This window comes from Macaca thibetana, chromosome 15 (assembly GCF_024542745.1).
Source record: "Macaca thibetana thibetana isolate TM-01 chromosome 15, ASM2454274v1, whole genome shotgun sequence".
Lineage (NCBI taxonomy): Eukaryota > Metazoa > Chordata > Mammalia > Primates > Cercopithecidae > Macaca > Macaca thibetana.
In genome coordinates, this window is record NC_065592.1 from 82,979,118 (window position 1) to 83,007,094 (window position 27,977).

General features: G+C 42.3%; 1 protein-coding gene and 1 long non-coding RNA gene across 29 annotated transcripts in view; one reads left to right on the top strand and one right to left on the bottom strand.

Annotated features, from left to right (window-relative positions):
• LOC126937484 (uncharacterized) overlaps positions 1-27,667 on the top strand; it is a 201,959-nt gene extending 174,292 nt beyond the window's left edge. For 4 of the 7 annotated variants that reach the window (XR_007719745.1, XR_007719746.1, XR_007719741.1 and 1 more), the window contains 4 exons: positions 21,218-22,180; positions 22,584-22,777; positions 25,005-25,049; positions 26,110-27,667. This is a non-coding gene — a long non-coding RNA (uncharacterized LOC126937484). The remainder of the gene's footprint in view (positions 1-21,217; positions 22,181-22,583; positions 22,778-25,004; positions 25,050-26,109) is intronic. The other 3 variants (XR_007719743.1, XR_007719744.1, XR_007719742.1) reach the window with 2 other exon arrangements.
• The window catches only part of TRPM3 (transient receptor potential cation channel subfamily M member 3), a 1,017,461-nt gene that overhangs the window by 52,237 nt on the left and 937,247 nt on the right, over positions 1-27,977 (bottom strand). For all 22 annotated transcript variants that reach the window (XM_050760895.1, XM_050760893.1, XM_050760891.1 and 19 more), the window contains 3 exons: positions 22,560-22,688; positions 17,660-17,911; positions 10,053-10,227 (listed from right to left, as the gene is read on the bottom strand). In XM_050760895.1, the coding sequence (XP_050616852.1) occupies positions 10,053-10,227; positions 17,660-17,911; positions 22,560-22,688 (556 nt within the window). The remainder of the gene's footprint in view (positions 1-10,052; positions 10,228-17,659; positions 17,912-22,559; positions 22,689-27,977) is intronic.

The window sequence follows — 27,977 nt, forward strand, 5'->3', positions numbered from 1 at the left end:
TAACTGTTACCTCCAGGAGACTTTCTCAGAGTGCATCTGGCCCTCCCTTCCTTTTCTCTGTCCCCTCTTCCTACTGCTAAACTGTGTCCTTTCCTTTGAGTTAAGTCCTTACACAACACCTCTGTGATATATATGAGATAGATATGTGATATATATCCCACTGATTTGTAATGTGTGTTTAGGTGTCAGTCTTCTTCAGCAACTTCCTTCAAAACCGAGGCAATCAAGTATGTCTTTTTAACTCCAATCTTGTGGCATAGAGCCTGGCACTTGAAGTGCTTAGTAAATGTCACTGAATGAATAAACCCATTCAAACTAGAATCTGGAAAATATTATAGCAGGATGTCTCCTTTATTCCTTTGTGTATTAGGTTATGAGATATATACACAGAAGAGTCCATAAAACATATATGTCCAGTGTAAAATGAAAGCCCACATAACCACAGCCTGGGTCAAGGAATAGCCACCTCTATCCTTAACTCACCAGTGGGTGTCCTCTCCTTGAATTGAGTGTGTCACTAAGATGAAGATTCAACATCCTGCATTTGACCTGAAGTTGTTGGGGTCTTTTTCCAAGCAAGCACTCATCCTGAACCTTAGCACTGATGTCCTAGATATCAAATATTTGACTGAAGGCCAAGCAATTCAGTCAAACATCACTTGACAGATGTGGTCTGAAATCTAGCTGCAGGAAGCGACTCGCTCCACTGGATAGTATCTTGCAAAAGATCTTGAGCATCTTCCTTTCCCTTACATATTGAGGTTGCAGGCTTATTTGAACTCTGTCCCATTTGAGGGAAAATCAACTAAAGCACGGGCCTTGCTGGGATCATCTGCTAATAGTTAGTGTGTGTGGAGATCAGTCTATTTGTTGGTGGCTGTTAATAAAGATCAATTAAAATCTTGCCACGTCATTAAGAAGGGGTGTACTCTGTTTTGAGTGGAAATCAACCATCTGCCTCGCTGTGTTTGGTCAGAACACAGCCTTTGGAAAGGCCATAGTTACAGGATGCATGGCAACTACTGCTATGATGGTGAGGCTTAGAGCTGGTGGGGCTCTCTGCATGGGCCTCAACTGGTCCTGCAGCTGGGCTCACACAGCTCTCTCTCCCTTCCTCTGCTGCCCTCAACAATCAAGGGCCAGCGGGTGGGTGGGCCGGCCTTCCTTCCTTTCCTTTCTTTCCTTCCTTCCTTCCTTCCTTCCCTCCTTCCCTCCCTCCCTTCTTTCCTTATCTTCTCCTTCCTTTCTTACTTCCTTCTCTCCCTCATTTCCTCCCTCCCTTCCTTATCTCTGCACATATACAACAATCATGACTTTTTCAATAGATATTTCTTGAATGCAGCTGGAATTTTCTTCTTGAAAACAAAGTTAGCTAGCTACTTTCAGGAACTTAACTCTAGAATCCCCTTTGATTCCACTTTCCTTTCTCACTCCTCCCCGCCTCCATCCTGCGCGTGTGTGTGTGTGTGTGTGTCATGAATCCATGATCACTACATTTAATTTAATTCACATTTTAAATTCCTTTATAACAAACCTGGCTTCTTTTTCTCATCTTCACTGACATTTCTGACACTTCAGCTTTTCTAGTTTCTTTATACGTAGTCCCTGAAATCTTTTTGTTTGCTTGATTGATTGTTTAAAGCGGATAACAACATCACTCTCTATCCTCCGCTTCAAGGAGTTTAATTCATGCACCAACTATTTTCTGAGCACCTACATTGTATGAGACACAGATTGAGGTGTTGGAGACACTGCAGTGAACAAGGAAAATGTGGTCCCTGCTCTCACAGAGCTGGCATTCTAAAGGATTTTTATATTCTAGAACAGAGCTATCTAATTCAGTAGCCACTAGCAACATGCAGCTATTTAAATTAAAATCTCAGTTAATTAAAAAGAGAAATATTAAAAATTTAGTTTCTCATTTATACTAGCCACATTTCAAGCACTCAGTAGCCATATGTGATGAGCAGCTATGGTATTGGACAACATAGATCTAGATGAGTACCATCACAATAGATTCTGTACAGGGCTGTTCTGAAGAATTTCCAGACTTACCACCATTCTGGGAGTCTAAGAGATCCCTGCAGCCACACTGTGAGATGATTTATGATGACACCAGATTACAGTTACTTCATATATAATCTTTCCTTCGAAACATGTAGGTTATGTCTAGGATGCGTGGAGCTGATGGGTTTATTTTTATTTTGGGTGTCCTGTTTTTACTTACAGGATGGTTAAATTAGTGTGGTGGAATAGTACGGAGAAGTACTCACTTCTCTTCCTATATTTCAAGCAGGTACTGGCTCAGGACCCCCCACCCCAGGGAACAGAAGGTGGCAGCACAGAATCCAGAAATAGCCCTTGAGTTTCTCTGGCTGCTTTTTCCAAATGTACAAGCTCTCAGGGACCTTAGAGGGTTTTCAGAAGGGGCAACAGAAAGGAGGATTTGGGGAATAGATAAAAATGTCTTGGCAGAAGCAGGGCTGGAGGAGAGAAAAGAGAAATGTGAGTCTGCATATACATGTGAGAGTGTATGAGAGTGAACGCTATTCCAAGGTTGGAATATTCCAAGGTTATATCAAGAGTTCACCTTTGTGGAAGGTGATGAATGATGCTTCTCTAGCATCACAAGCCATTGCCAATTTCAAAAGGAGAGCCTCCTTTGAGATGGAGAATTCTCTAGCCATTTGGGGAGGTTCCTCTTCAGGATCTAGTTACTCTTCTCTGTTACACAAAGTCTCCAATTCCATCCTTTTGGGGCTAGATATCATTAGCTTCATCTGACCTTTTATACTACTAGGGTTCCAGTCTTTAACTCTCTTAAAACTCTGGCTAAGTTACTCCCACCATACTTCTTTCTGTCATCCTCTATTCCTACAATGCCAGCTCCTCCAGCCACCCACCTTCCCCTGGGCTATTGTCCTCATGTGATGCTAGGCTTTCTGCCCCCTGAGCTCTTATCGCTGTTCCCTTTTTCTCCTTTTCCCCTGAGTCTTCTGGAACCCAATTATCACTGAATACAAACTCCTCTGCTTTCTTGTACCTTTTTATTTATTTATTTTTTTGAGACAGGGTTTTGTTCTGTTGCCCAGGCTGGAGTGCAGTGGCACAATAATATGTCACTGGAGTTTTGAACTCCTGACCTGAAATGGTCCTCCTGCCTCAGCCTCCCAAAATGCATGGGCCACTGCATCTGGCCTTCTTTCTCATGTTTTTATGAGTCCACTTCCCCATTTTCTTGACTTAATTAAAATCCATCTTGGAGGAAGACACCACCTCTCTGTAACCTTTTCAAGTAGAGGTTGCACATTTTCTACATTGTGGTTCCCAGAGGTAATGTCTGCATTTTTATTGATACTCTTTGTCTTTTCAAAACTACTGTTTTTCACTCTTGTGCAAAAAGCCCTTTCTTTTTTAAGTTTCAGATCATCTTGATCAAAGTCTTCCCGTTCACACCTTCTGTCATTATTGTAAACAACTTCAATATCTGTATTGATAAACACAGAAGAATCTAGCTTCAAGATACTTGACCTCAACTTCAGCATGTTCTAGAACCCATCCTCGTAGCTACCCCTGGACCTTATCGTTATTCGAAACTGCTTCACCTCTTAATTCTGAACACCAATTTGCTATTCCCTGACCACATCGTATCATCACAGCCTTCAGGATCTTTAGTCAATGTAATTGCTTCTCAGGCTAGAAGTCTAGTCCTTTGATTATTCCTTTTTCCTCTGGGGTTTTCACCAACTTCACACCTTCCTTTTCCCTTCATCTTAGACCTCACAATGTATAACTTCAAGAACGCTTGCAAATATCTTTAATAGCCCTAGTCCCTGTTCTCTCTGCCATGTGGGCACAGCAAAGCCTCAATCTTGGATTAATCCAGCCATTTGTCTTTCCTGTACTATATCCGGGTGCAGAGTCGTGACTGGGAAAACATACAACTTATCTATGCAAAGAGGTGGCCCAGAGCACTCCTGTGATATGTACCAAGTCAGTGACATCTGCCATTTTCCTAGTGGTGATTACACTTAGAGCTCTACTACATTGTGCTTTTTCTGTCCCTCCTGCCCCGCTGATACATATACAGCACTTCTCTCCCTCTTCCCTAGTAAATGCTTTGTCCTGCTGCTCATTTACTCTTACATCACTGTAATTGGTTTTTGCACTTGCCACTGAAATAAAAATCCCTGGGCAAAAATCACCAGTGACTTCCTGAAGGACTAACAAAATGGACTTCTGTAAATATCCACCCAGTTGGACTTTTCTCTTGCATTTGACACTGTTGACCACTCAGTATTCCACTCTGGCCTTCTCTTCTCTCTCTACTTGTGCCCTCTGGTAAGCTCACCCATCATGGCATTAACCATCATGGTGGTTATATAGTTGATCCCTAAATCTCTATCTCCAGTCCAGCTTCTACTGAGCTCCAGAGTTCTATGTGCAAAATAGCCTTCTTCATGGTTTTCCTGGAATTCCCATAGAAACCTCAAACTCAATTCAATCTTGATGGAAAAAATCCCCATACCCCCATAGTTCCTTGTCCCAGATTCTCTATCTCAGTGAATGACATCACCCTTTAGACTAAGCCAGAAACCTTGGTGTAATCTCCAGCTCCTTTGTTTTAAATCCTCATCCGCTTTTCCCACTATCACCCTCTGCACCATCTGATTTCTTCTCAGGTTCTTTTGATTGTTCCTTCCTAAAATTTCATCCTGCCTGTTTCCTCCATTCCAGCTGCTGCTGCATTAGAAATTTCCTCTCACCTCTCACCTCCTACCTCAACCCCTCTTATGGACCTTCCACATTTTTGCTTGGGAGCTCTGATGAAAACATACATCTTGATCATGGTACTATTCTGAGCATGGAGTATAAGTCCTCCAGGATCTGTACCCCGTCTCTCTCCTCAGACCCTTCTGTCCTACTTCCTGTCTCTTGCCTGTTACTCTACCATCAGCCGTACTAAACTATCCATTGCTTCTGGAACTTTTTATACTAATTCGCAGTTTGGAAGGCCATTCTCCCCTCCTTACACCTCCTGCTCTCATCTGCCTGAAACATCAGCTCATATTGCGTGGCTCACCTCAACCCTCCCTTTCTCTGCAAGGTCTCATCTCCCACCCCAGGTAGAACTGACTACATTCTTTGGCTCCATCTCTACACATGCATTGTCAGTGTCAGCTGGCCTTTCCTGGACTGTAAGCTCCTTGAAGACAATGCCTCTGTCACAGGCATCTCTGTGCTCTGGTTTCCAGCTCATAGTACAAACAAAATAAATATTCATTGACTGAAGAAAGAATTCAAAGTGGAGTCCAACCTGTGAGAAAATGCTAATTAAATGTTATGACAATAGAACAAGTGTTGATCAAAACAGCGTCCGGAATCATCACAAAGGCCTGTCTGCAGATAGCTCTGTTATTAGTAAATCCGTGAAGCTTCAGTTTGTATTAGTAAACAAGTCAGGTGGGTATTCTCTATAACGTGAGCTGACTTTCAGGGACAGAAAATGAGGATGGTGTCTCATACTGGCTTGCTTCCTTAGCAATTTGTGAAAACAAAACCCAACAAAACAATTCTCCCTTTCCCAAAAGTTGGCACTGGCTCAAGTTTTCTTTTCCAAAATACTTTCTTTGGTCAAGCAACACTCCCCACGCTATAGCTGTTAGGCATTAGTGTGCTCTGAATCCATTAGAGAAGGTCAGTCCAGAATACTAAACAGATGCACAGCCCTGAGTCTTGAGAACTGGCGTTTCACAATTGCAATGCATAACAATAGTCATCTTCTTTGTTCATGCTGCTCTAAGCTTCACCACAAGCAGGCGTACTTTAGAGACTGGCTCCTTGAGCTGTACTGATTTCCACATGGGAAGTGAGGAACAATTAATTTGAGGCAGAAAAATAATTCAGGAATGTGTTTTGGCTTTACATGCACACACATGGCAAAAACAACACTTTAAATTCAGTCAGCATCACAGAGACAACATGGACACCAAAAGAGCAAGGATTTTTTTTTCATAGCAAACCTTTGTACTAAATATATACACATATAAATAAAGCAAAAACAAAACAAAAACCTTCCTACCCCAGACTACCTATTAATTTTAGATGGAAAAGACCTAGGCAGTAAGAAAAAAAAACATAACCCAGGCATTAAGTAGATCGGATAGTTAATTTGGAGTGAATGGAAAGGGCTAGATAATATTAAGTTGTCATGGTAGAAAGTAAGTTTTGGACATTCTGCTTTCACATTACTATCTAAACTTGTAAAAATACTCAGAGAAGCAGAAAGGAGGACTAAATTTAGACCCTTACTTAATGCATTCAAGAGCATGATTCATTTTTCTCCTGCCCTGGTACAGCCTGGGGAATCTGAATATACAGCCAGCAGCACATGGATGCCCTGTAAATAAATGAAAGTTGCATTCATTCAGGGGCTGGAGAAAGCCAGAGACACCCCGTTTTCCCTGCCAACAAAGGTACACTTTTAGGTACCTCACACACCAGAATGCAGAACCAGATTTCTAAGCTGGCAAGAGTCCATCTAATTTTAGCTTTGCTCCGGCCTTGGCATGAAATGCTGCTGGGCTGGATATGAATTCTGCTGTTCCTCTCTTCTAAGTGGCTTTTCCCCTCAAGCTCCAGTGGGATCCTGACCAGCTCTGAGAGGCCATGTCACATGGGTCACACAAATGAGACTACCCAAAAGGGTGTCATCATTTGGTAGCCATGCATTTAACAACCAGGAGCCCAAGTTGCTTCATGGCAGCCCTTAGGTTGGGTCTTGGAGAGCTAGGATTCTATATAGCAAACACGTGAGGACAATCTTGGGCTCTTTGAAAGAAACCAAACAAACCGAAAAGGAACCAACCACACAACAACAGCAAGTTGCATTTGCATTCCCACGAATTAAATCAGGGCGGTAGACAAAGTTTCCGGGTAGAGCAGACAGTCACAGTCCCTTCCCCAGGTTCCTCATCGTCTGCTTCCAATCACATTCTCTCACTCTCCTCCGCTGCCTAAACCCAAAGCAAACATTTCAGCCTCCACAGAGAACTGGGATGAAGGCTGAACTATCATTTGTGTAGAGTCCAACACAGCTTAGAGGCGAAAAGCACCTAAATTATGTTGTGACTTTACAGCGAGTCCATTTTCTTTCCTTTTGGTTTAGTTTTAAGCACATTTGGAAAGTAACCTTACAAGTTTCATTCCAGTATCTTAGGCTTTATTGATCTTATCGATCTTTGGTCTCTGTGTTTAGAACAAATAACAGAAGAAAAGGTGGAAGGCATATCAAAAACCTGTAGTAAGGTAACATTGCCTCCCAGAAGTGAGGGCATCAAAGCCGCCCTCTCTTCTGAGGTGTGTGATTGATGTTAAAAACCCACCCCAAGGGCCCTATTGTACATCCATATACGTCCAACCCAATTAAGAAAGAGCATTTTCCCAAACATGAAATGGGCTCGGCAATTCTGAAGTAAAAAACAAAAAGAGTTAGCTATGGAGCACGTGCATTCCGTTAGAAATGAGTCACTCTGCGAAGGTGTGTTTGAATGAGCAGCACTTCAGAAGGCCCACAAGGGGTACACCCACAGGATGGGACTGGCAGACCCTGGGCAGGGCTGTGGGTCCAGGCAGATATGAGATCCGATCAGCCTGAAAACATGCTTCACAAACCAACCTGGACACGACACAGAAAAGAGGCAAGACATCATAGGGCAGCATAAACGATTTGTGCCTTTCTCAAATAGCTCGGTAGTTGGGACTCCAGAGCAGTTCTGAATGACCAGGTAGGGCAGTCACCCAATCCCCACGGGGCCCATCCAGGGCCATAACATGAATATCAAATCATTTGGAGGACAGGAATATTCAATGACTTGGGCCAAATGTCATGACAGGTTTTGGGGGCAGCCTTCTATATCCATTTGAGAAAGGACAAATACTCGTTAGCACTAGACAGAAAACTGGCTGATTTAGCTTAGAACAGTGGCTACCATTGTAGCACGTTCAGAACATCGAAAAGGAAGGTGAGTGGTTGGGGAAGGGCATCGTGAAGGCTGCATCTATCCAAGGCTGGGTCAGTTATACATTGGGATTTGGAGTTGAAATTTATTCTCACACACGTAGAGCTCCGCAGATCTAATTAACAGGGTGGGAAATCTATTTTCATATTTCACTCACACAAAACACTTCTTCTCTGTCTCCAGGGGGTTTTCAAGTTCTAAACTACAATCAGCCCTTCTTTTAAAATGACAATAATAAATCCTCTTATTCAGCCAGATGGTGGTGTTTGTTGCACTAGGCTGGGTTCATAGTACAACATCAATAAATGGCCACTTGTAGAGGGACAGACAGAATCCCATTTATAATACACACCTACACCTCCCTCCTTCTCCCATCCCAAAATGGGGCATTGTCAAAACATCCTTGGGGGCTTAATCTCTTTCTGGAGCAGAAAGGAAAACTAAAAAAGGCAAAATAATATAACTAAGTGGAAAAACAACTTCTCAGGGGCAAATAGCACATTTAATCCCTGAGGAGAATGGTCATAGGTGCGTTTTGAAAAAGTGTTGTTTCGCCTTTATGGACCATTTGAAAGCAGGCTCTCAAAAGGATTTTTCCCAGTCCCTGGCAAGCTGTCTTGGTGAAGGCTGCACATTGTCAGCCAAAGGTATTACAACCAGGAGATGGAGTTAAAATTCTTCCTCAGTGAGTTGGCTAAGTCTCATGAAACAAGTATTTGTTCCAATTAGGTGTTCCAAAAAGTCTTGATTGCCTTAGATAACGCATTTTGAGAAGGAAAGTGTGTTTGTTCAAAATCCATTGTGGAAGAATAAATGACGTACCGGTGTGTTCTGTTGCCAGGGTACACATCCTCTTCACAGGCCTGGAGGACTCACACTCTTTGCTGCCTTGTCCCTGTTTTCCTGGTCTCAGTCCTACCCAGGATGGGCAGTGGGAGGGGGCATGCTAACTAGTCTCTGCTCCTGCTCTTAATAAGCTATACTACCTGGTTATGTAACCCTAATCCGTGTCCACAGTCCAGGTCTCAGATGGCTGGTCTGTCAGCAAAAAATGTCTGAAAAATGTTAATTCAACAATGTTGGAGGGATGTTATTTCCAGAACTAAACTCCTCAGGGGAAATGAGAAATTGTTGCTCCTGGGATTCAACTCCTCCACACTGAAAGATGTTTCTTTAATGATGCTTTCTTCCCAAAAAATTTCCCAATGCCTGGTGTGTCCTGACATTTGGTCCAAATAAAATCCTGGAACAGACTCCTAGGATACAACTATCTTCAAACTCCATACAAAAGGAGTGTTTATTACAGAGAATCAGCATCTATTAGGGCATGAAACCTTGGGCGCCTGCTGGCGTTCATTCCCCACGCTGAATCGTTTCATAATATAGATACTATTTTCTTTTTGGCATTTATAGCAAGCAACTCAGTTTATGACCTAAGGCATTTTCCATACTTCCAGGCAATGAATACTAGCTTCCTATGAGTCTCAATAGCACATAATTTAAGACAGTGGGAAAGGGAGTTGGAGAATAGTTTCCAGTGCAAGAAAAATACCATGCAGATGTTTGCCCTTACTCTTGAATTCTGATGGTGAAATTGAGCATTGTTTATTTGTTCTGAAGTCCAACTCAAGAAATTTATTTTCTAAAGGCTGGGGCTGGTGGCTGGGGTAGAGGTGGGGAGGTAGTGACATAAAATATTCCTGATACTGAAATATTCAACACATGGCCCTGGGATTTTGAATCATAAAGTAATTTAGATCTTTTTAAGTGGTTCATTTTTTGATGAAATTTGGCATACCAGATGTCGATTTGTGTCACAGAACATGACATACGTAAGAAATACCCAAGAACTACTTTGCTAAAATTGTATATTCACCTTCTGTAATTTTTTTTCCTCCAAGATAGCAAGCTAGGAATCAGTCCTCTATCTTGAGCCATTTATTGAGAACAAACAAATGAACTTGGAAAAGACACAACCGAATTGAATTTAAATACCTGACTTTGGTGTATGAGAATCATAAACTTGCTTACGGTCTATCTGGTCCGCAAACACTTCCCCATAAATCATCCAATAGGGCATGTAGAAGATGTTCTTGGCCAGTTTCCATGATGGCTCCTCATTGGGAAAAAGGATGGCTTGCCTGGCAACTCCAAAGCTCATCAGCACCACCAGCATAATGATGACAAAGTACATCATGTCTATCATCTGGAAGGGTGGGGAAGCAGAGGGAGAAACAATAGAAAACCCATATGATTGAGTGTTCTTATAAATGCTGACAATGATGGGAACCTCTGGAGGAGGTCCACTTTCTAGACTGCTGGTAAGGGATGTTTAGACAGGCAGTTGTGTCCAGATAAGAAGATGCTTGGTCTATTGAAGCCAGTGTCCACAGAATTCTATCAGTGATTCAAAAAACGGTTTAAAAAGTACAACACAAATGAAGCCTCTTCATTTTTCATTGCTGTCTGTAGGACCGAGTCAAGGCTAGGCATAGGAGTCACATAAATGGAAGCTTAGGCCTCTATGTGAATCAGGTGCTTTTTCTCTACTCCTGGAGGAGGCCAGTGTCCTCTTTGGGTCTCTTTATTCTTAGAGAAATTGGAATTGGGATAGTTGAACTATTCCAAGAATGACTGCAATGCTGCAAACCTCCTTTCTAAGTTCTGAAAGGCTAATGAATAATTGGAAAGCTCAAAAAACAAAAGCAAAACAAAACAAAACAAACAAAAAAATAAACTGCTTATAAACAAAGCTAGGATAAACCAAATATCCATTATATTCTTACTCTTGTGACCCCACCCCACTGCATAGTATTCTACCACCAATCAGTCTCTCAGACAGAACTGCTGTTTGTATACTTCTCCTGCAGTGTACCCCATTGGCTATGGAGGGTGTTTTCTTGGGCATTAGAATCATGCACCCTAATGAGTCAGACCTGTACCTGCTGTAGAAATGATGGATTTTCATCTTGACATGTTTATAAAGTCCTCCAGGCTGCTCTCTAAAATAATGTTATCTCTTGTTCCTCTTTCTTCCTTGTTTCTTTCCATGATGTATGTTATTTGGGATCTGTTTCTTAAATGCCAAATTATTTTCCTCTTATCACTCAAAATATTAAAAAGATGAGGATGCAATAACTATTGATTTTTCCTGGCCAGAACCCATTACCTCCTCCTTTTATAAACAGTTTCTACCCAGTATGGCCACAAGGTAGGTGTGTTTTCCAGGCTGCATTAAATATGGTACTGGCCCCGGCAAGAGTGATAGAAGGCAGGGATGTGACCAAGACAGGCCAACCAGAATCCTTTTATTGGCTTTGCTTTGTTTTGTTTTTAACTAAAGCTGGGAGAAAGAAGTTCCTTTTGTCTCTGTAATGGGGTGAGTTCATTGTCTCTGACGCTGAGTCCTCTGCCAGTGAAACTGATCAGAGTAAATGAAGCCGATTTGCAAGAGAAAGAGAGCAAATCCTGACAGTGGTTGGGTCCCTGCTTGTAGCAGCCCCTAAGGCCAGTTTCATTATGCCCTTCAGTAAGTCAATATATCCCTTCTAGGCTTAAGCTAGTTGGAGATTGGTTTCTATCGTTTGCATCAAAATATAGAATACAAAAGACTTTCTCTTAGATATTATACTTCCTGAAGGGATGCCCATCCACAAAAAAAGCCTAATGCTAATTTTATCAACGATAATGGAGGCTTCAAATTAGTCTTACAATTTTATTTTTTAATTTTTATTTTATTATTATTATTTTTGAGATGGAGTCTTGCTCTGTCACCCAGGCTGGAGTGCAGTGGAACAATCTCGGCTCACTGTGACCTCTGCTTCCTGGGTTCAAGCAATTGTCTGCCTCAGCCTCCTGAATAGCTGGGATTATAGGCGTGCACCACCATGCCCGGCTAATTTTTTTTGTATTTTTAGTTGAGATGGGGTTTCACCATCTTGGCTAGGCTGACCTCGTGAGCCACTCGTCTCAGCCTCCCAAAGTGCTGGGATTACAGGCATGAGCCACTGTGCCTGGCCACAATTTTATTTTAAAAGAGTACATTCTATGGCGTCTGTTATCGGAATTTAAACATTATAGCTTTCCTTGTATGCATTAGGACACTGGGGTCTAAACTAGTTTCAAGGCAATTTCAAAATGCATCTCACAAGTATTGCATGACTTCAAAACCAAACAGGAATATCTTAAAATCTGACATCTATTCATATTTTAAAATTGTCTTTAAAGTTGTATGCTAATTAGTTTTATCTTATATAGTTTAGTGGTCTCAGAACTCTTTTAAAGTGAGCAAGCCAGCTGTGTCGAAACAGTTTTATAGGAAACATGGGTCTGTTTTTCATCCTCTCTCTCTTTCTCTTATTTTATAAAATTCTTTCATCATTTATTTACAAAAAATTCTATCAATGAAAAAGCACACATGGGTCCTTCATGTTGTGTTTATTTACATTGATTAAAAGATGGGTTGGGAGAGGAAGGTTTGTGCTCATGAGATTTAGAAGCTAGTTTGACCTAAGGAAACTCAGCCAGTAAATACAGAAACTGTTCTAATTTAATTTCTCAGGGTTGTTTTTGTTCAGATTGATTGTGCTGTCTATCCAGAGGGTTAAAACAATCAAAGAGAAGAAACATTCTTCCCAAACACTTAGCTTCATGTATTTCAAAGAAGTCTTAGCTTTCATACAAATACCAAAATCTGATAGAGTGGAGTGCAGAAATAGAGCATTATTAGTGGGAACTGGGGCTGGCCTCCTCTTTTTAAAGCTAAATTGTCCAGTTGGTTCAATATTAAGAGAGATGATTCTGTCCTAATCTTGTAAATATCTTTCTGTTGTGTTCTACAGAAGAGAGCATATAATATATATAATATATAATGTGTATATTATATATAATGTAGTATATATAATATATACAATTATGTATTATAATATATACATTATATATTTTATACTCTTCTGTAGAACATACATAATATATACATGTTATATAATATATACATATCTACATTATATATAATATATACATATTATCTAGCTTATATACATTATATATAACATGTGCATACTGTATATTATATAATATAGATAATATACACATATGCATGTTATATATAATATGCATTATATAATATACATTATATAATACATTATATATAATGTATATATAATATATGATATATTTTTTATATATACTGTAGTGGTTAAACACATGTACTTTGGTGTCAGAATACCTGGGTTTTCATCTTGACTATGCTAGTAAAAATAGCTACATGGAAAAAAATCCACACAAAAAGAGTAAAAATAATTACAAAAACAAAATACAACCTTTCTTAAACATTAAAAAAAACAAAGGAAAGAAAGAGAAATATAGCTAGGTGTCCTTGAACAAGCTGCTTAATCTAGTTTTATTTGTAAACTAGGAATAATACATTTATTTTATGAAGATTAAATGAGTTGGCATGTGAAACAACGTGGTAAGTTCTTCATAAATGTTAACGTATTCTTATTATTAGAGTTGCAAGGAGGTCAGGCTGTGGAGTCAGAAATTTGAATCCTATTATTGTCCCTTGCTTAGTCTCTTATTCAATTGTTTATTAAATTATTAAACACAGATACGAAAACCTATTTCCGGGGGGTATGATGATGACATGTCTGACATGGTATCTGGCACACAGCAAATGATAGCTATTATTATTGTTTTTATTCTGCATTATGTAAGTGAGCTTAGTACTAGGCTTAGAGAATTCCATTGAGAAGTGGAATATGGAGGAAAGGAGTCAGGATTTTGTTCAGTGATTCTGGACCAGCAGCAGATCAGTGGGAGTCTTTCCGGATATGCAGGCTTTCGGTGCTGGGAGGCATTTGGTGTACTGGCTTCTTATATTATGCAAAGATTCATAGTACCAGTTTCAAAATGGACTCCTAACGATTGTGTGTCCAGGAATCTCATCAGCTGTCTGTCCCTAGGCCACAAGGCAGGGACTTACTTGCCTGTTTTGTGCTGAATGGGAACTCCCTAATGTGGAGAGGCTTTCGGTATAACACATCTGGGCACATTTTCTTAAGTTCCAGCCTAGTAGTCCATCTGGCTCATTGAAAAATTCTATAGGCATATTTTATGTACCTTCTGGATCAGTGCATCAATTATTGAACTTATCTTAAAAGCCTCTTGAAAGAGAAGCAAAGTCCCCAAATATACTCATTTTCTACTTATTCTTGACGGATAAATTAAGTCATTCATAAGTTAAAAGGTAGAGAAAATGCAGTGCATTCCTCTTGCACACTCCTGAGTAAGGTTTCATTCTAGTCAAAACTGGGATAATTATGCCATTATTAAGATGATAGACATGGATTTTAGAATAATCTCACTGCATTAGCATAACTTTAGTTATCCCAAATATATAAATGTTACCAAGGCTTTAAAGGGTAATATATTTGGCTTGTTTGGGTCTTTTCAGATTTTATTTGTTAAAATAAAATAAGGTAGCAATCAGAAAAAACAACCAATCTGAGTATGTAATCACAGAATGCAGTAATTCTCAACAGAGGCCAATTTCATTCCCTGGGGGACACGTGGAGATGTCTGGAGACATTTCTGTGGTCATAGCTGCGTGTGTGTGTGTGTGTGTGTGCACATGTGCATGCTACTGGCATCCACTGGGTAGATACTGCTAAATATCCTATGATACACAGGACAGCTTCCTAAAATAAGGAATTATCCAGCCCGCAATATCAGCAGTGTCAAGGTTGAGAAAACGTGGCCTAATTTTATAACTATTATAGTTCTTTGCCTTCATTGAGTCCACTTGAAAATACATTTGAGAATCTCATGAAAGCTTGTCCCCTCTGTCCAGAAAATTCACACACCCACACATTTTTATATATAAATTGCAGAGAGGGTCCACAGATTCTACCTCCTAAGCCCTATCCATAGACTCTAAATCTAGACTCTCTGCTTTTAGACAGGAATTTTCACCACAATCTCAAATTCATTGTTAAAGTGCAAAGAAGATGATATAACAGGCAGTATAATAGAGTAAGATACACATTTTTTTCCTAGTCAAAAAATCCCCAATTGAACTGGGGTTCTGTTTTGGGTAAGTAACTCAAGCTCATGAATTCGAGTTTTTTTCTCTCTAGAATGAGTTTGGTGATATTTGCCCTAAACAGTGCTGGTGTTATAAATACCATTTGTACAGTAGGGTTAAGAATATGGCATAATAATTATACTCACCAATTTTTCCTTTTTTTCATTGTATTTAGAAAATGCAGTTTGAACATAACGATAACAGATGTAATTTGTCAACCACCAGCTATGAGCCAGACACAGCTGGTCATTTAGTATGTATTATTTCTAATAATTACAACAATAACCCTATAAGATATGCATTTATTATACATCACTACTTTAGAAACAAGTAAATCAAATCTCAAAGGGGTTTAAATAAATTGCTCAATGTGTTATATCCAATTCATTTTGAATTCAAATTCTTCTGCTCTTAGCATGAGTTTGTCAGTGATTTTGTAGGAAAAGTCGTGGTTATTTAAGATTCATTGCAGTAGAGATACACATACACATACATACACAGAGCTGTTCCATAAATATTGAGTTAGCAATGATATATATAGTAAATCTTGAGTAATAATAATAAAGAACATCAGCCAGGCATAGTGACTCACACCTGTAATCCCAGCACTTTGGGAGGCTGAGGCAGGTAGAGCACTTGAGGTCAGGAGTTTGAGACCAGCCTGGCCAACCTAGTGAAACCTCGTTTCTAATAAAAACAAAAAATTAGCCTGGCATGGTGGCAGGTGACTGTAGTCCCAGCTTCTCGGGAGGTTGAGGCAGGAGAATTGCTAGAACCCGGGAGGCAGAGGTGGCACCACTGCATTCCAGCCTGGGTGATGGAGTGAAACACTGTCTTAAAAAGAACATCTATTAACTAATCGTTGGTTTCAATGGCTCAAGTGAAGTGAAAGATATTAGCAAAGAGGTTTTTCTTTATCTTTTTTTGAGAAAAAATATCTCACCACTGTCTTAAACTCTGGGCTCAGGTGACCCTCCCACCTCAGGCTCCCAGGTAGCTGGGATCACAGGCTCATGTCACCACACCCTGCTAATTTTTCTTTTCTTTTTCTTTTTTTTTTGTTTTTGAGACAGAGTTTTGCTCTTCTTGCCCAGGCTGAAGTGCAATGGCATGATCTTGGCTCACTGCAACCTCCGCCTCCCGGGTTCAAGTGATTCTCCTGCCTCAGCCTCCCAAGTAGCTGGGATTACAGGCATATGCCACCATGCCCAGCTAATTTTGTATTTTTAGTAGAGATGGGGTTTCTTCATATTGATCAGGCTGGTCTCGAACTCCTACTCCTGACCTCAGGTGATCCTCCCGCCTCGGCCTCCCAAAGTGCTGGGATTACAGGCATGAGCCACGATGCCCAGCCCTAATTTTTCATTAGTTTTTGTATCATCAGGGTCTCACTGTGCTGCCTAAGCTGGTCTGAGAGTCCTGAGCTCAAGCGATCTGCTTGCCTTAGCATCCCACAGTGCTGGAATTGCAGGCATGACCCACCGTGTCTGACCAGGAAAAAGGTTTTTCAGTAAGAGGTGTTCGTCATGGTAGAACAGATGTACTTGGCTTTTCCACATATATCTTGTAAAGGTGAAGAAGGGGACACACTCAAAACTGGGAGAACTGATTAAAAGTACCCAGTTCTGGCTCCAGGCTCTTATTCTTCCTCTAGTGAGTTTTGAGAGGAAGCTTATTTACTGATGCACTCCCAGATGCACATGATGCTGTCCTCCTAGGGTTCAGTCTCTATGGAAAAAGTGTGGAAACTGGTGTGTGGTCAAGGACTGTTGGAACAAGTCCTCGGCCATTTGTAGGGCAGCATATTAGCTTGCTACCTGGGATTTTTTCTTCAACAATTTGATAAGTAGGAGCACCATTCCGGAACCTAGTTCTTAATAGACATCATTTTCCAGTAGTGTAACAAACACATGATGCATGATAGAACTTAATGTTCAGTTCAAACCCAACCCAACTCAGCTCAGCGCAAATAAATTATATTTTTCTTTCCTTTGTGTAGGGAAAGGAATTTTCTAGAACTTTATTTAAAAACATAGGATCTTTAAAAAAATCTGTTAAAAATTTGTAGTGGAGACCCATTCCTTCTCCAATACCCAGCTAAAATGTAACCTTTGTGTGCTTTTTCTGACCTATATTATCTTTTCTATGGTTTTGTTGTACTTTATACACATCTCTATTATGGCATTTTTCACATGGTATGGTAATTCCTCCCTCCCTCCCTCCCTCCCTCCCTCCCTCTCTCTCTTCCATCAGTTTTAATCTCATGGAAAGAACATCTTTGTATACCCAACTCCTAGTCCAGTGTCCAGCACAAAATAGATGATCTTTATATATTTTTCAGTAAATGAATGAGTGAGTGATGGATAAATTACCCAGTTTTGTATTAGATGTAGTCAAACCCCCAAACATTCAGAAGGAATTTATAAAATAAAACGCCTCCAGGGCCATCTCATTTAGACTTTGATAGCAGGCCCAAAATAACTATTTCCCTCTATCTTTTATCACCACTCCTCGTCTGAAAGCTTATAACATGGAATCAGAAGACCCTGCTTACCATTTTTCCAATCATCATTACATACGGGCCCAAATACTTGTTCACGCCGAAGATGTCTAGGAGACGGATGTACCAGTAAATGATGTTCACGCAGTAGATGACCCTCCCGTCACTCCTGAAGGGCTGGTCTTGGAGACGAAGGATCATTCCAACAGAGAACAGAAGGATGGCAATGAGGTCCGTGACATTCCAGTACTCCTGCAGCCACACCTTCACCTTCTGTAGCAACTTCCCTGGCTCTGACATCAGAATCTATAAGGCAGGAAGGAGAGCAGGGTTAGGTCTGGTTTCTGTCTATATTTTCAGCCCAGTTGGGAAGTACTTGATCTGTTGGCTGACGTTACTAGCTTGCTTTGTCTACCTATATCTACTTAAATACTTGCATGCTATAAAAGTCCAATTGAGCTAAGCTTAGGCGATTATTCAGCTGCAGTATTCCAAAGGCACATATAAGCAATAATTTTGATTCTTTGGGTGGTGGTAAAATTCTAAGACACACATAAGAGTTTTGCTATAAAATGATTCAATCCTAGTATGCTGCAAATCTCTGAAGTCTCCCTTTATCTCAGTAAACAGTGCCACCATATTGAGTTCCTCAGGCTGCTCATTTGGGAAGACTCCTCCATTTTTCTCTTTCACATCCCACATCCTCTGCACCAAGTCCTATCACCTCTATTTCTAAATGCAACCTAGCCAACTACTTCTCACCACCTCCACTGCTGCCGCCCTATTCTAAGCTCCATCACATCTTGCAGATTGCAGCAGCCTTCTAACTGGTATCCCCATCATCCTCATTGCCCACTTACCCTCAACCCATTCTCTGAGCAGCACAAAGAATGATCTTTAAAAGCCTGGATCTTTAAAGATCTGGCTGGCGATTACCAAGTTATACGCATAGGTAAAAGCTCATCAAGCTGCACCTTAGGAGTTGTTCAGTTATACATAAATTATACCTCAATTTAAAAAAATTTTAGACAAATGAACAACAACAGAAACTAAAACAAATGATCATAATTGTATGCTTGAGCTTTCTGATGACGTCCATTACAAAGAGTGAAAAATCCAAACTCTTCACAGTGGCCTCATTTCACATCCCACCATATTCTCTCTTATCCTCTACCCTGCAGCCATACTGGTCATCTCTTAAGCATAACAAGTTTATTCGATATTCAAGATGCTTGTACTTATTCCTTCTGTTCATCACTTTCTTCTCCCAGATCTATATTTGGCTCCTCTTCATCTTCAAGGTCTCCGATCAAATGTCCCCTTTTTAGGAAGGCCTTTTTTGACTACTTTAGCTGCAGCAGACTTCATGTCCCCAAGTCACTCTCCAATACATTACCCTATTTATTTTTTTGGAGTTTTTATCACTATATGAAGTTATCTTCTGTATGCTTGTATATGTATGTGTGTATGAGTATGTGTGTATGCCTGTCAATCAGTCATCTATGTATTCATCCATCCATCCATCCATTTTTCTCTCTTTCCTATACTGAAACTCTGAGGGCAGACCCTTTGTACCCCAGGCCTGTTACATAATAGAAACTCAATACATATTTGTCAACAGACTGACTGTCGTGTAGGCACTAAGAGCAATTTCCAGTCCCTTGCATATCCTAACTCCTTTGTGGGACTCTTGCCTTACCTTAAACTTAGAGGGGGTACCACACATGGGTCTATGAAATGCACAGCTGGACAGCAGGAGTTGCACCCATCCTGCACCACAGACTGCCCCAGCATGTGAGAAGCCAGGGAACCCCACTTACTGAAGCTGCACCAGGGCCACCTTCCTCAATTGCTGGTGTTTGCCTCTGAGGATTCCATCTCTTCAAACCATGACCAACCCCTTTCCCCACCTCAGAACCTCTCAAAGGAGAGGAAAGATTGGAGGCTTGTGTGAATCCTCATGTCCACTATAATGATTTACCTAATTCTGAAATACTAAGGAAGACAGGTTTTAGTAAGTTAGGGCTGGGGCTTGGAAGGCGGAGCAGGGTACCAGGAGCTGCCTGGGAGCCCTATTTTTCATAGGCAGTGTCCTGCCCTAAGCCCTAGCCCAGGGTTTCTAAACTTCAGTGCACATCAGAATCACCTGGAGGGCTGGGTAAACTATCCATGCCAGGCCCTCAGTCTGGAGTTTCTGCTTCAGTAGGCTGGGGGTGGGGTGGAGGATTTACATTTCTGACAAGTTCCCGGCTCCTGCCTGGTGGCCCCAGTTTGAGAACCACTGTCCTAGTCACCAGCAATCTCTGCAGCTGGTGGTGTCCTGATGGCTTCTCACTCCCTGGCTGCATCTTAACGGAGCAAAATTCCGTGTCTGTAGCTGGGAGAGGGGTTTGATGGGCAATGCCTTGAGGTTTTCCAACCCTTTGCTCACACTCTCCTAAAACTGCTAAACACAGAGGTTTGTAGGATAATTTTTAAACAGTGAAGCATTTTTTAGTAAAGTCCCAACATTAAAAAAAAGAGATGAGATGAGAGCAGAATAGTCCGGGGTGAAGCAGAAGTGGAAAGTCGAGTCCCCCTTCCCTCCTCCACCTCTCGAACCAGCCCTCAGGCACCTGTCTTAGAACCCTGGGAGCCTGAGGAGCATCGTGGGAGAGTAGAAAGAGCACTGAGTCTAGGGATGGATCCGTCAGGTTTCATACTCAGTTGTCCTTTCTAGCTGCGGGATACGGGGAAATGGCTTAAACCCCAAGTCTCAGTTCCCAGACCTGTGCAGTGGGATGTCATCATAGTCACGCCATCGACCTCATAGGGTTGTGGGGTCGGGGGAGGATCCAGATGAGATAACGTCTACCCACGCACACTGTAAACAGTGCCATGCTATTAAGGGATTACCGGGGCTTGCTTTAGTGACTCCAGGCAGAAGTATGTGGGCTGGGAATGGGGGCATCATGGGAAACCACAAAGCCTTCCTTGTGTATTCCTGGGAAGGCACCAAAGCATGCAAACTTTTCCACATTTCCAGGATCTTGCGTCTGAGCCCTGGAGGTCCTGCGTGCTGACTGTGAGGAGGCAGGAAGGGCACGGCCTGTGGGGTCCTCACCCCGTGGGGTCCTCACCCCTTGGTCGTCAAGCAACTCTTCAGTGAGTTCAGGGGTTGGGGCGCCACCTCACTGGGCTGCAGAGGAAAAGGTCAGACTCGGAGGTGGTCACTGCCTCACTCCCCACAGGAAGCGAGGAGTCTTCGGTTGACCCCTTCCTGACCCCAGCCTCCAAAGCCCTGCCCGCCCTACTATCCTATGCCTCTTCAGGAGAAATGGATATCCAGGCCTCGAGGCTCCTGGCAGCTTGCCCATTTGGCTGCCTCTGCCAGAACAGTCCGTGGAGTACAGACTGCTCCCTCTCTTCTCCCAGTCTGGTCCCTGGAGAGACTCCAATCTCCCTGCTCGAGTCCTTCCCTTTTCTGCTTATCATGGGGAAGGAATATGCTTCTAGGCGTTAAATCGCTCGAGTGCCAGCTGGCACAGCACAGCCACAGGGCCCCAGCAGGAGCAGGCCTCAGTTCTCAGAGAGCTGCACAAAGACCAAAGCAAATTTATTACTGTTTTTCAGTTTACAAATGGGAAATCCACAACATTGGTCAAGAAGAAAAGTCACCATGAATGGGAAGACCGAAGTGTAGACGACTAGCTGGAACAAGGCAAAGCGTTCCTTTTTTTTTTTTTTTCTCAATCCAGGCGCTTGTAAAATGGGACTAGCAGACCCACTCCCAGGTTCTCAGGATGGGGAGAGGGTAGTCGGAGTTAAAATATCCCCCAAATAGTTTAAAAACTCAAGAGAAGGGCTTAAGAGATAAGACATTTGGATCCCAATACAACTGCATCTAAGAGATACTGCATCTTTTCTCTGGAAGAGAACATTCTAGAGCTGAAACGCTTGCCTTTTAACCTGTCTTTGTAATGAAGGCAAGAGTGAAGTTGTGGATTTGCAGGAGTCCGTTTTTTCCTATGGTGCCCAGTATGTTTTCCCACCCGCTGTAGTACAGCAATTAGGGTTGTTCCTGAGCTCTTAAAGACTCAGTGGACTTGAATGGGAGCATTTCCTCCAGAAAAGGCCTGTCCTGCTTACTGTCATTTCAGGAAAGAGAAATCAGCACTACCTCCTAAACCTTTCTTCCCTAATGGCTTTCCCTGATGAAATAGGAGCTCGGGGTGAACATTGAGCGGGGCTGCAGAGCCCTCTTGTGGACTTTTGCTTGATCACATTCTTTTTAGCAGCTCTGAATCTGATGGGCCCCTGAGGTTGGCTCTGATTTCAAATAAACCACTTAGGGGTGGCATTTTGAGGGCTCCTTTTAGGCCATAGAAGTTGGGGGAGAAAAGAGGGGACGCTGCACCCACAACCCGAAGGACCTGCGTTCAGTCCGCCTTGGTGGTCCCTACCGCTGGCAGAGTGGTTGGTGTCCAGCAGGTGCGAGCACAATGTTGAGAAGAAATAAACCAGAGAATAAATCCAATGAATGAGTGAAAGCAGAGTTCCTCCTAGAACAGCCGAAACACATCTGGAGAGTCACAGGTATTGGCAGGCTGTGTCCGAAGACACCCAGAATAAGGGGGTGAAATGGGAGTTAAAAGTGGCAAAATCTAGAAAGTCATGTTTATAGGGATGAGGAAAGACATGTAAACGGCATCAAAAACAACTGGAGGCCTTCTTGGGACAAAAGCTATGTTAGCAGAGAATAGACCAAATCCTAAGCACTCAGGGAGTTATACCCCTATCAGCACCACACTGTGAGCCTTCCCAGGTTTGTCAGAGCTAAGCAGCAGCTGTGGTAGCGTTAGAGAAAACAGTTTCCGGCTTCATCTGCATCCCAGGCATCTTCCTGTCCCCTCCGTCCACAGATAGAACTTAACCACTGTCTTTCTCTTATGTTTTAGTTTATAAAAGCTGTTACCTCTCTCATCTTTTCTATTCCCAGGGTGAAAATATAGGAGATGACGATCCATTCCTGGGTGGACGGCCAGCGTTCCATCTTCACTAACACGATATAGTTGAAGAGCATCAGGTATCCGATATACGCCAGCTGTAAGGAAATACAATACAGTGGTCTGGCTGTTCAGGCCCAGGAGCCTCAGCGTCAGCCACGGCCACTGCACAGCAGCACAAAACAAGGTCAGCAAGCAGGACACAGAATTTATGACAAAATGAACTCAAGGTGCTAAACTACCGAAAGAATTAGAAAAGACAGTAGTACTTGAAAGATTATAATATGCAATCTTCCTTTTGACCCGTACATGTGTCTCTGGGGGCTCTGGTGCTTTGCTTAAATCTATGTGTCATGATGCATCATTTCGTCTTGCAGTTACCCATTTCTGTGTGTGTGTTTTCTTGGCTAAAAAGGGAACCTTGGCTGTCAGTGGCTGCTGTTGGTCAGGCGTGGACCTTAGGTTCTTAAACTAGGGCAGCACAGTGGATTTTTGCTTCATGAATGCCAGGCAGAATATGTGTCTGTGAGAAGAAAAGGAAGACGCATGTAACACCTGTAAACTGGTCAACCCAACATAAAATTAGCCCAGGCTTAAAGAGTTTGGTTTGTCAGTGCCCTGGGAGGGCTTCACGTGTTTTCATTTCACCACTTTCCTGCCCTACCCAAGTTAAAATATTCCTCCTTGGTGTCGGCTTCATTGAAATAACACAAGAAAAGACAACACAATTTATAGAAAGGAAAGGGTCTGTGTGGCCTTTTGTGGACGGGCGTGGGGTTTAATCCCCAAGAGGCTCTGGCTCTTTGGGGTTGAATCCTGATGTGACTGGCTGAATTGCTGGATGTCTGGGAAGCACTCCCCAGGGTTTGGTGACTGTTCTTGGAAGATTCAGTTGTGTTAAGGTGAGTGAAGTGCAGAGAAACTGGTGAGGCTCTTGCATAAGGGGCTGAGGAGCCTTGAGCAAAGACTCACCTTAAGGGAAATGGCAGACTAGCTGGGCCTTCCTTAGGCAATGCTGCAAGTTGAGTGAGGTACTCACTGGCCTTAGGGACCTCAGGGGCCGTGAGCAGGAACCAAGAGGGAGTTTATTAAAATCTGCTGCACTCTTCAGAGTGGTTGTACCAAAGAATAGACACATTGTGGGTGAAAGGATTGAGGCCTTGAGGGGTCTGGAGGTACTGCGCGACTTTGGAGCTGGGAAGGCAGCTTAGAAGGTGGAGGAAGCTGCAGCCTCTCTGGGGGATATGCTGCTTTCTCTACTAAGAAAACTTCCTCCCTCCCTCTCTACCTTCCCCTTTCCTTTTCTAATAGAAGGATTCTCTTATGTTTTGAGACAGAGTCTCACTCCCGCCGCCCAGGCTGGAATGCAGTGGCATTGTGATCTCGGCTTCTTGTAGCATTGACTTCCTGGGCTCAGGTGATTTTCCTACTTCAGCCTCCTGGGTAGCTGGGACAATAGGCACGTGCCACCACAGCCAGCTAAGTTTTTGTATTTTTAGTAGAGACAGCATCTCACTTTGTTGGCCAGACTGATCTCAAACTCCTGGGTTCAAGAGATCCCCCCAGCTTGGCCTCCCAAAATGCTGGGATTACAGGCTTGAGCCACCATGCCCGGGTGAATGAATGGATTCTTTTTTTTTTTTTTTTTTGGAGACTGAGTCTCACTCTATTGCCCAGGCTGGAGTGCAGTGCTGTGATCCTGGCTCTCTGCAAATCTCCTCTTCGTGGGTTCAAGCGATTCTTGTGCCTCAGCCCCCCGAGTAGCTGGGATTACAGGCACCTGCCACCGTGTCTGGCTAATTTTTGTATTTTTAGTAGAAACGGGGGTTTCACCATGTTGGCCAGGCTGGTCTTGAACTCCTGACCTCAAGTTCATCACTTAAAGGGTGAAGTAGGTCGGAGTTAAATAAGATCACTTATGAGAGCTGGACATCTGGGCTCACTCTCTACCTGCATGGTTTGTGCTGGCATCCCCCCACCCCCCAGGGCCTATCATTTCAACCTATGACTAGGTTCCTACCCCTCCCCATCTTCAGGAGCATTGGCAAATCATGAAAACTTCTCATGAAAGAGTTTACTTAAAATTGTGTAGGACGCTGTTTAAAAATCAGTTCAAAATGGAACTTGGTTCATATGGTTTCCGTTTACCATTATAATACACTGGCATTAATTCTGTAGTCCTGTGAGTACAGACTGCAAAAAACAAAAAAAGGACTTCAGTGGTTAGAACTCTAAAATATACTCTCAGCCTCCTTCTGACTTAAAATCCTTCTCTCTCCTTGCTTCCTTCTCTTAGTTGGGTCAAATTCCATCACTTATAGGGGAAATGAATATTGTTAACTGCCCTGGTTTTATCATTTTGCCCAATTCATTGCAAAACATTCCAAAGCATTATCTTCTCTTTTCATATGTAGGCCCAGTGACATGCACATTCTTCCAGAACCTCTGCATTTTAGTACGTAAGTAACTCCTTGAACCTACATCTGTCCTCTGAATACAAGTCTAATGTGTTTAGTGGAAGGAAGGTAGGCATAGGTATCAGTGATGCTTGTATTTAAATCATTTAAATTCCAGCTCACGTACTTCCTAGATGTATCATCTTTTGTAAGGTTAACCTTCCTGGGCCTCCATTCTGTAACATGGGATCACTTCCACTTTCCTTATAGGGGCTTTGTAATGACTAGGGATCTAGATATCTATCTGTCTGTCTGTCTGTCTCTCCCAACACACTGTAGAGACCCAATAAATGCTGGCTAATATCCACCTCTTTTTTTCAAGAATTCTTTTTGTCTCCTCTTCCCTTAGTCCTTACTTCCCTTTGATCCCCGATTAATTAACTATTCACACCTCTCCCCTTTTTTTTCTTTTTAAAATTGCCCTCATTATTGGTTATGCTTCCTCCACATTCATCATTTTTAGCCCCTGCCTGGTTTTTACATCACAGTTACTCTATAACGAACTTTTTCCATAGTCAAGCTATAATATAATATTTTGGTACAACTCTCAAAATACAGACTTCTGAAAATAGGGTCTTATGTTTAGATGGCACAACAGAGGACTGGCTGCTGTCTTGGAAGCAGCCTATCACAGAACTCACCAACATTCATGCAGCCTTGCTGTAGATTATCTTGACATGACATGCTTTAATTGTATGTGTGTATATATATATATATTCTGTAAGCTTTAACAATCTGCATGTAGAATGTCCAAGCTTTTGAACCTATGAGTCTTATTTAAGTCAGTCAGTGGGAGAACTCTAAGAATTTGTATGTTATTAACATATAATCTTTCTATGCATTTTCCACTAACTAAGATTCATGCTTCTTAAACTGTCAAACACAAGCACCAAAGCCTGCCGCAGCTTGCTATGGATCCCTGGTGGGGCTTTGCTCTTCCTCACTTCTACCTGGGCCTTTTTCTACTACCTCTGGAGAGCAGAAGGGCACATGGTCTCGTAGAGGGTAGAGTTGGTCACTGCTAGAGAAACTCAGAGTATGCACTGTGTCCTCTGACCTACAGCCACTTCACACCTTGAATTTGAATCCTCTCCAGCCGGATACCTGAAATAGGCTCTCAACACAAGCAGGGTCGAGGAGCCAGCTGGACCCCTGCCTGCTTTCTTCTCGGACCAGAAGAGGACCCAACCTACTCCTAGAGAAACTTGCTACAATGCAGAAGTGAGGTTACATGGAAATGAGGTGTGTCCTACCTTTCAGAAACTTGGGAGAGTAGGACACACCATTTTTGGAAATCTGGTGAGAAATACTCTTACAGAGAAAAACACAGCCCCAAGTAAAGTACATGGGACCTTCAATCTGAAACTGAATTGTATTGTTAGGCATGTCTGGTGATTCAAAAGACTGGCATACCTCATTTCCGATCACTTCCTCGAGGCCTGGGCTTTGTCGATACGTGAAGATGAATTTTGGAGAATCATGAAAACACAACTGAACGGATCTGGGGGATCCAGTCTGATGGGTTTACTGAGGCCAACTCAGCCATGCAGAAGAGTGCTGGACACACAGGCCCCACCCCCCAAAGAGGCAGCCTCCCAACAAGCTGCCAATGACATAAGCAAAGCAGCGTGTCTCAAGCATCTCTAATCACAAGTTTCGCCTGGGAAGCTAGTTAAACTAACACAGCCTCTTAGGCTCCTTCATGAAGATTTGATTCCATGGGTCTATGATGGGGCTAGAAATTCGCATTTCTAACAAAACGCCCTTGTCATCATGGAAGTTTTAGAAATGTTGATACTATTACGTCTACTGATTTCTGCTCTCAGCAGTCTGTAAACTTTTTCTGCAAATGGCCAACTGGTTAACAACTTTTAAGGCTTTGTAGACCTGATAGTCTCTCTCTGTCTCTCACTACTCATTAACTCGATGTGGTAGTACAAAAGCAGGCAGCCTACTGGTAATGTTAAATGAGGTTTAGCCTAAAGCTGCCTCCTTACATATTTTAAGTTCGGCCTAAAGTTTTCTCTGTACATTGTGAACTATAACAAATGAAGGTGTAACAAGACCAATCACTGAATTTCAGTCAATCAAATGTAGCCAACTGCTCAAAATGTGTTCAAATAAGGTAAATGCTGAGCTGTAACCAATCCAGCTGTTTGTGTACGTCACTTCCGTTTTCTGTCCATAATTCTTCCACCACGTGGCCCTGCTGGAGTCTCTGAGCCTCCTCTGGCTTGGAAGGCTGTCCCATTCACGAATTGTTCATTGCTCAGTTAAATTCCTTTAACAGAAATTAAGAGTCTGCCTGTGCTCCAATTCTTTATGGACACTACAATTTGAATATATGTCTCAAGTATTCCTTTTTAAATTTTATTTTGACCCTTTAAAAATGTAAAAACCATTCTTAGTTTGCAGGCCACAGTCATAGGCCATGGGTTGAATTTGGCCCGAGAGCTGTAGTTTGCCAAGCGTTGTTCTAAGCTAACAGTTGGGGTATCATAATATTAAAGGAAGGACAGACCTGGGTGTAAAATAGCTCCAAAAATATTATCTTAGGCTGGGTGCAGTGGCTATTGCCTATAATCCCAGTACTTTGGGAGGCTGACGCAGGCCCATAGATCGAGACCAGCCTGACCAACATGGCAAAACCCCATCCCTATTAAAAATACAAAAATTAGCTGGGTGTGGTGGTACACATCTGTAATCCCAGCTACTTGGGAGGCTGAGACATGAGAATCACTGGAACCCAGGAGGTGGAGGTTGCAGTGAGCCAAGATCTTACCACTGCACTCCAGTCTGGGTGACAGAGTAAGACCCTGTCTCTCCTAAATAAATAAATAAATATTATCTTGATAAAATGGTTGTTAGGATTACAGAGAGTACTTAAATAGTACCTAGAACATTGCCTCAAACATAGTAGGTGCTCAATAA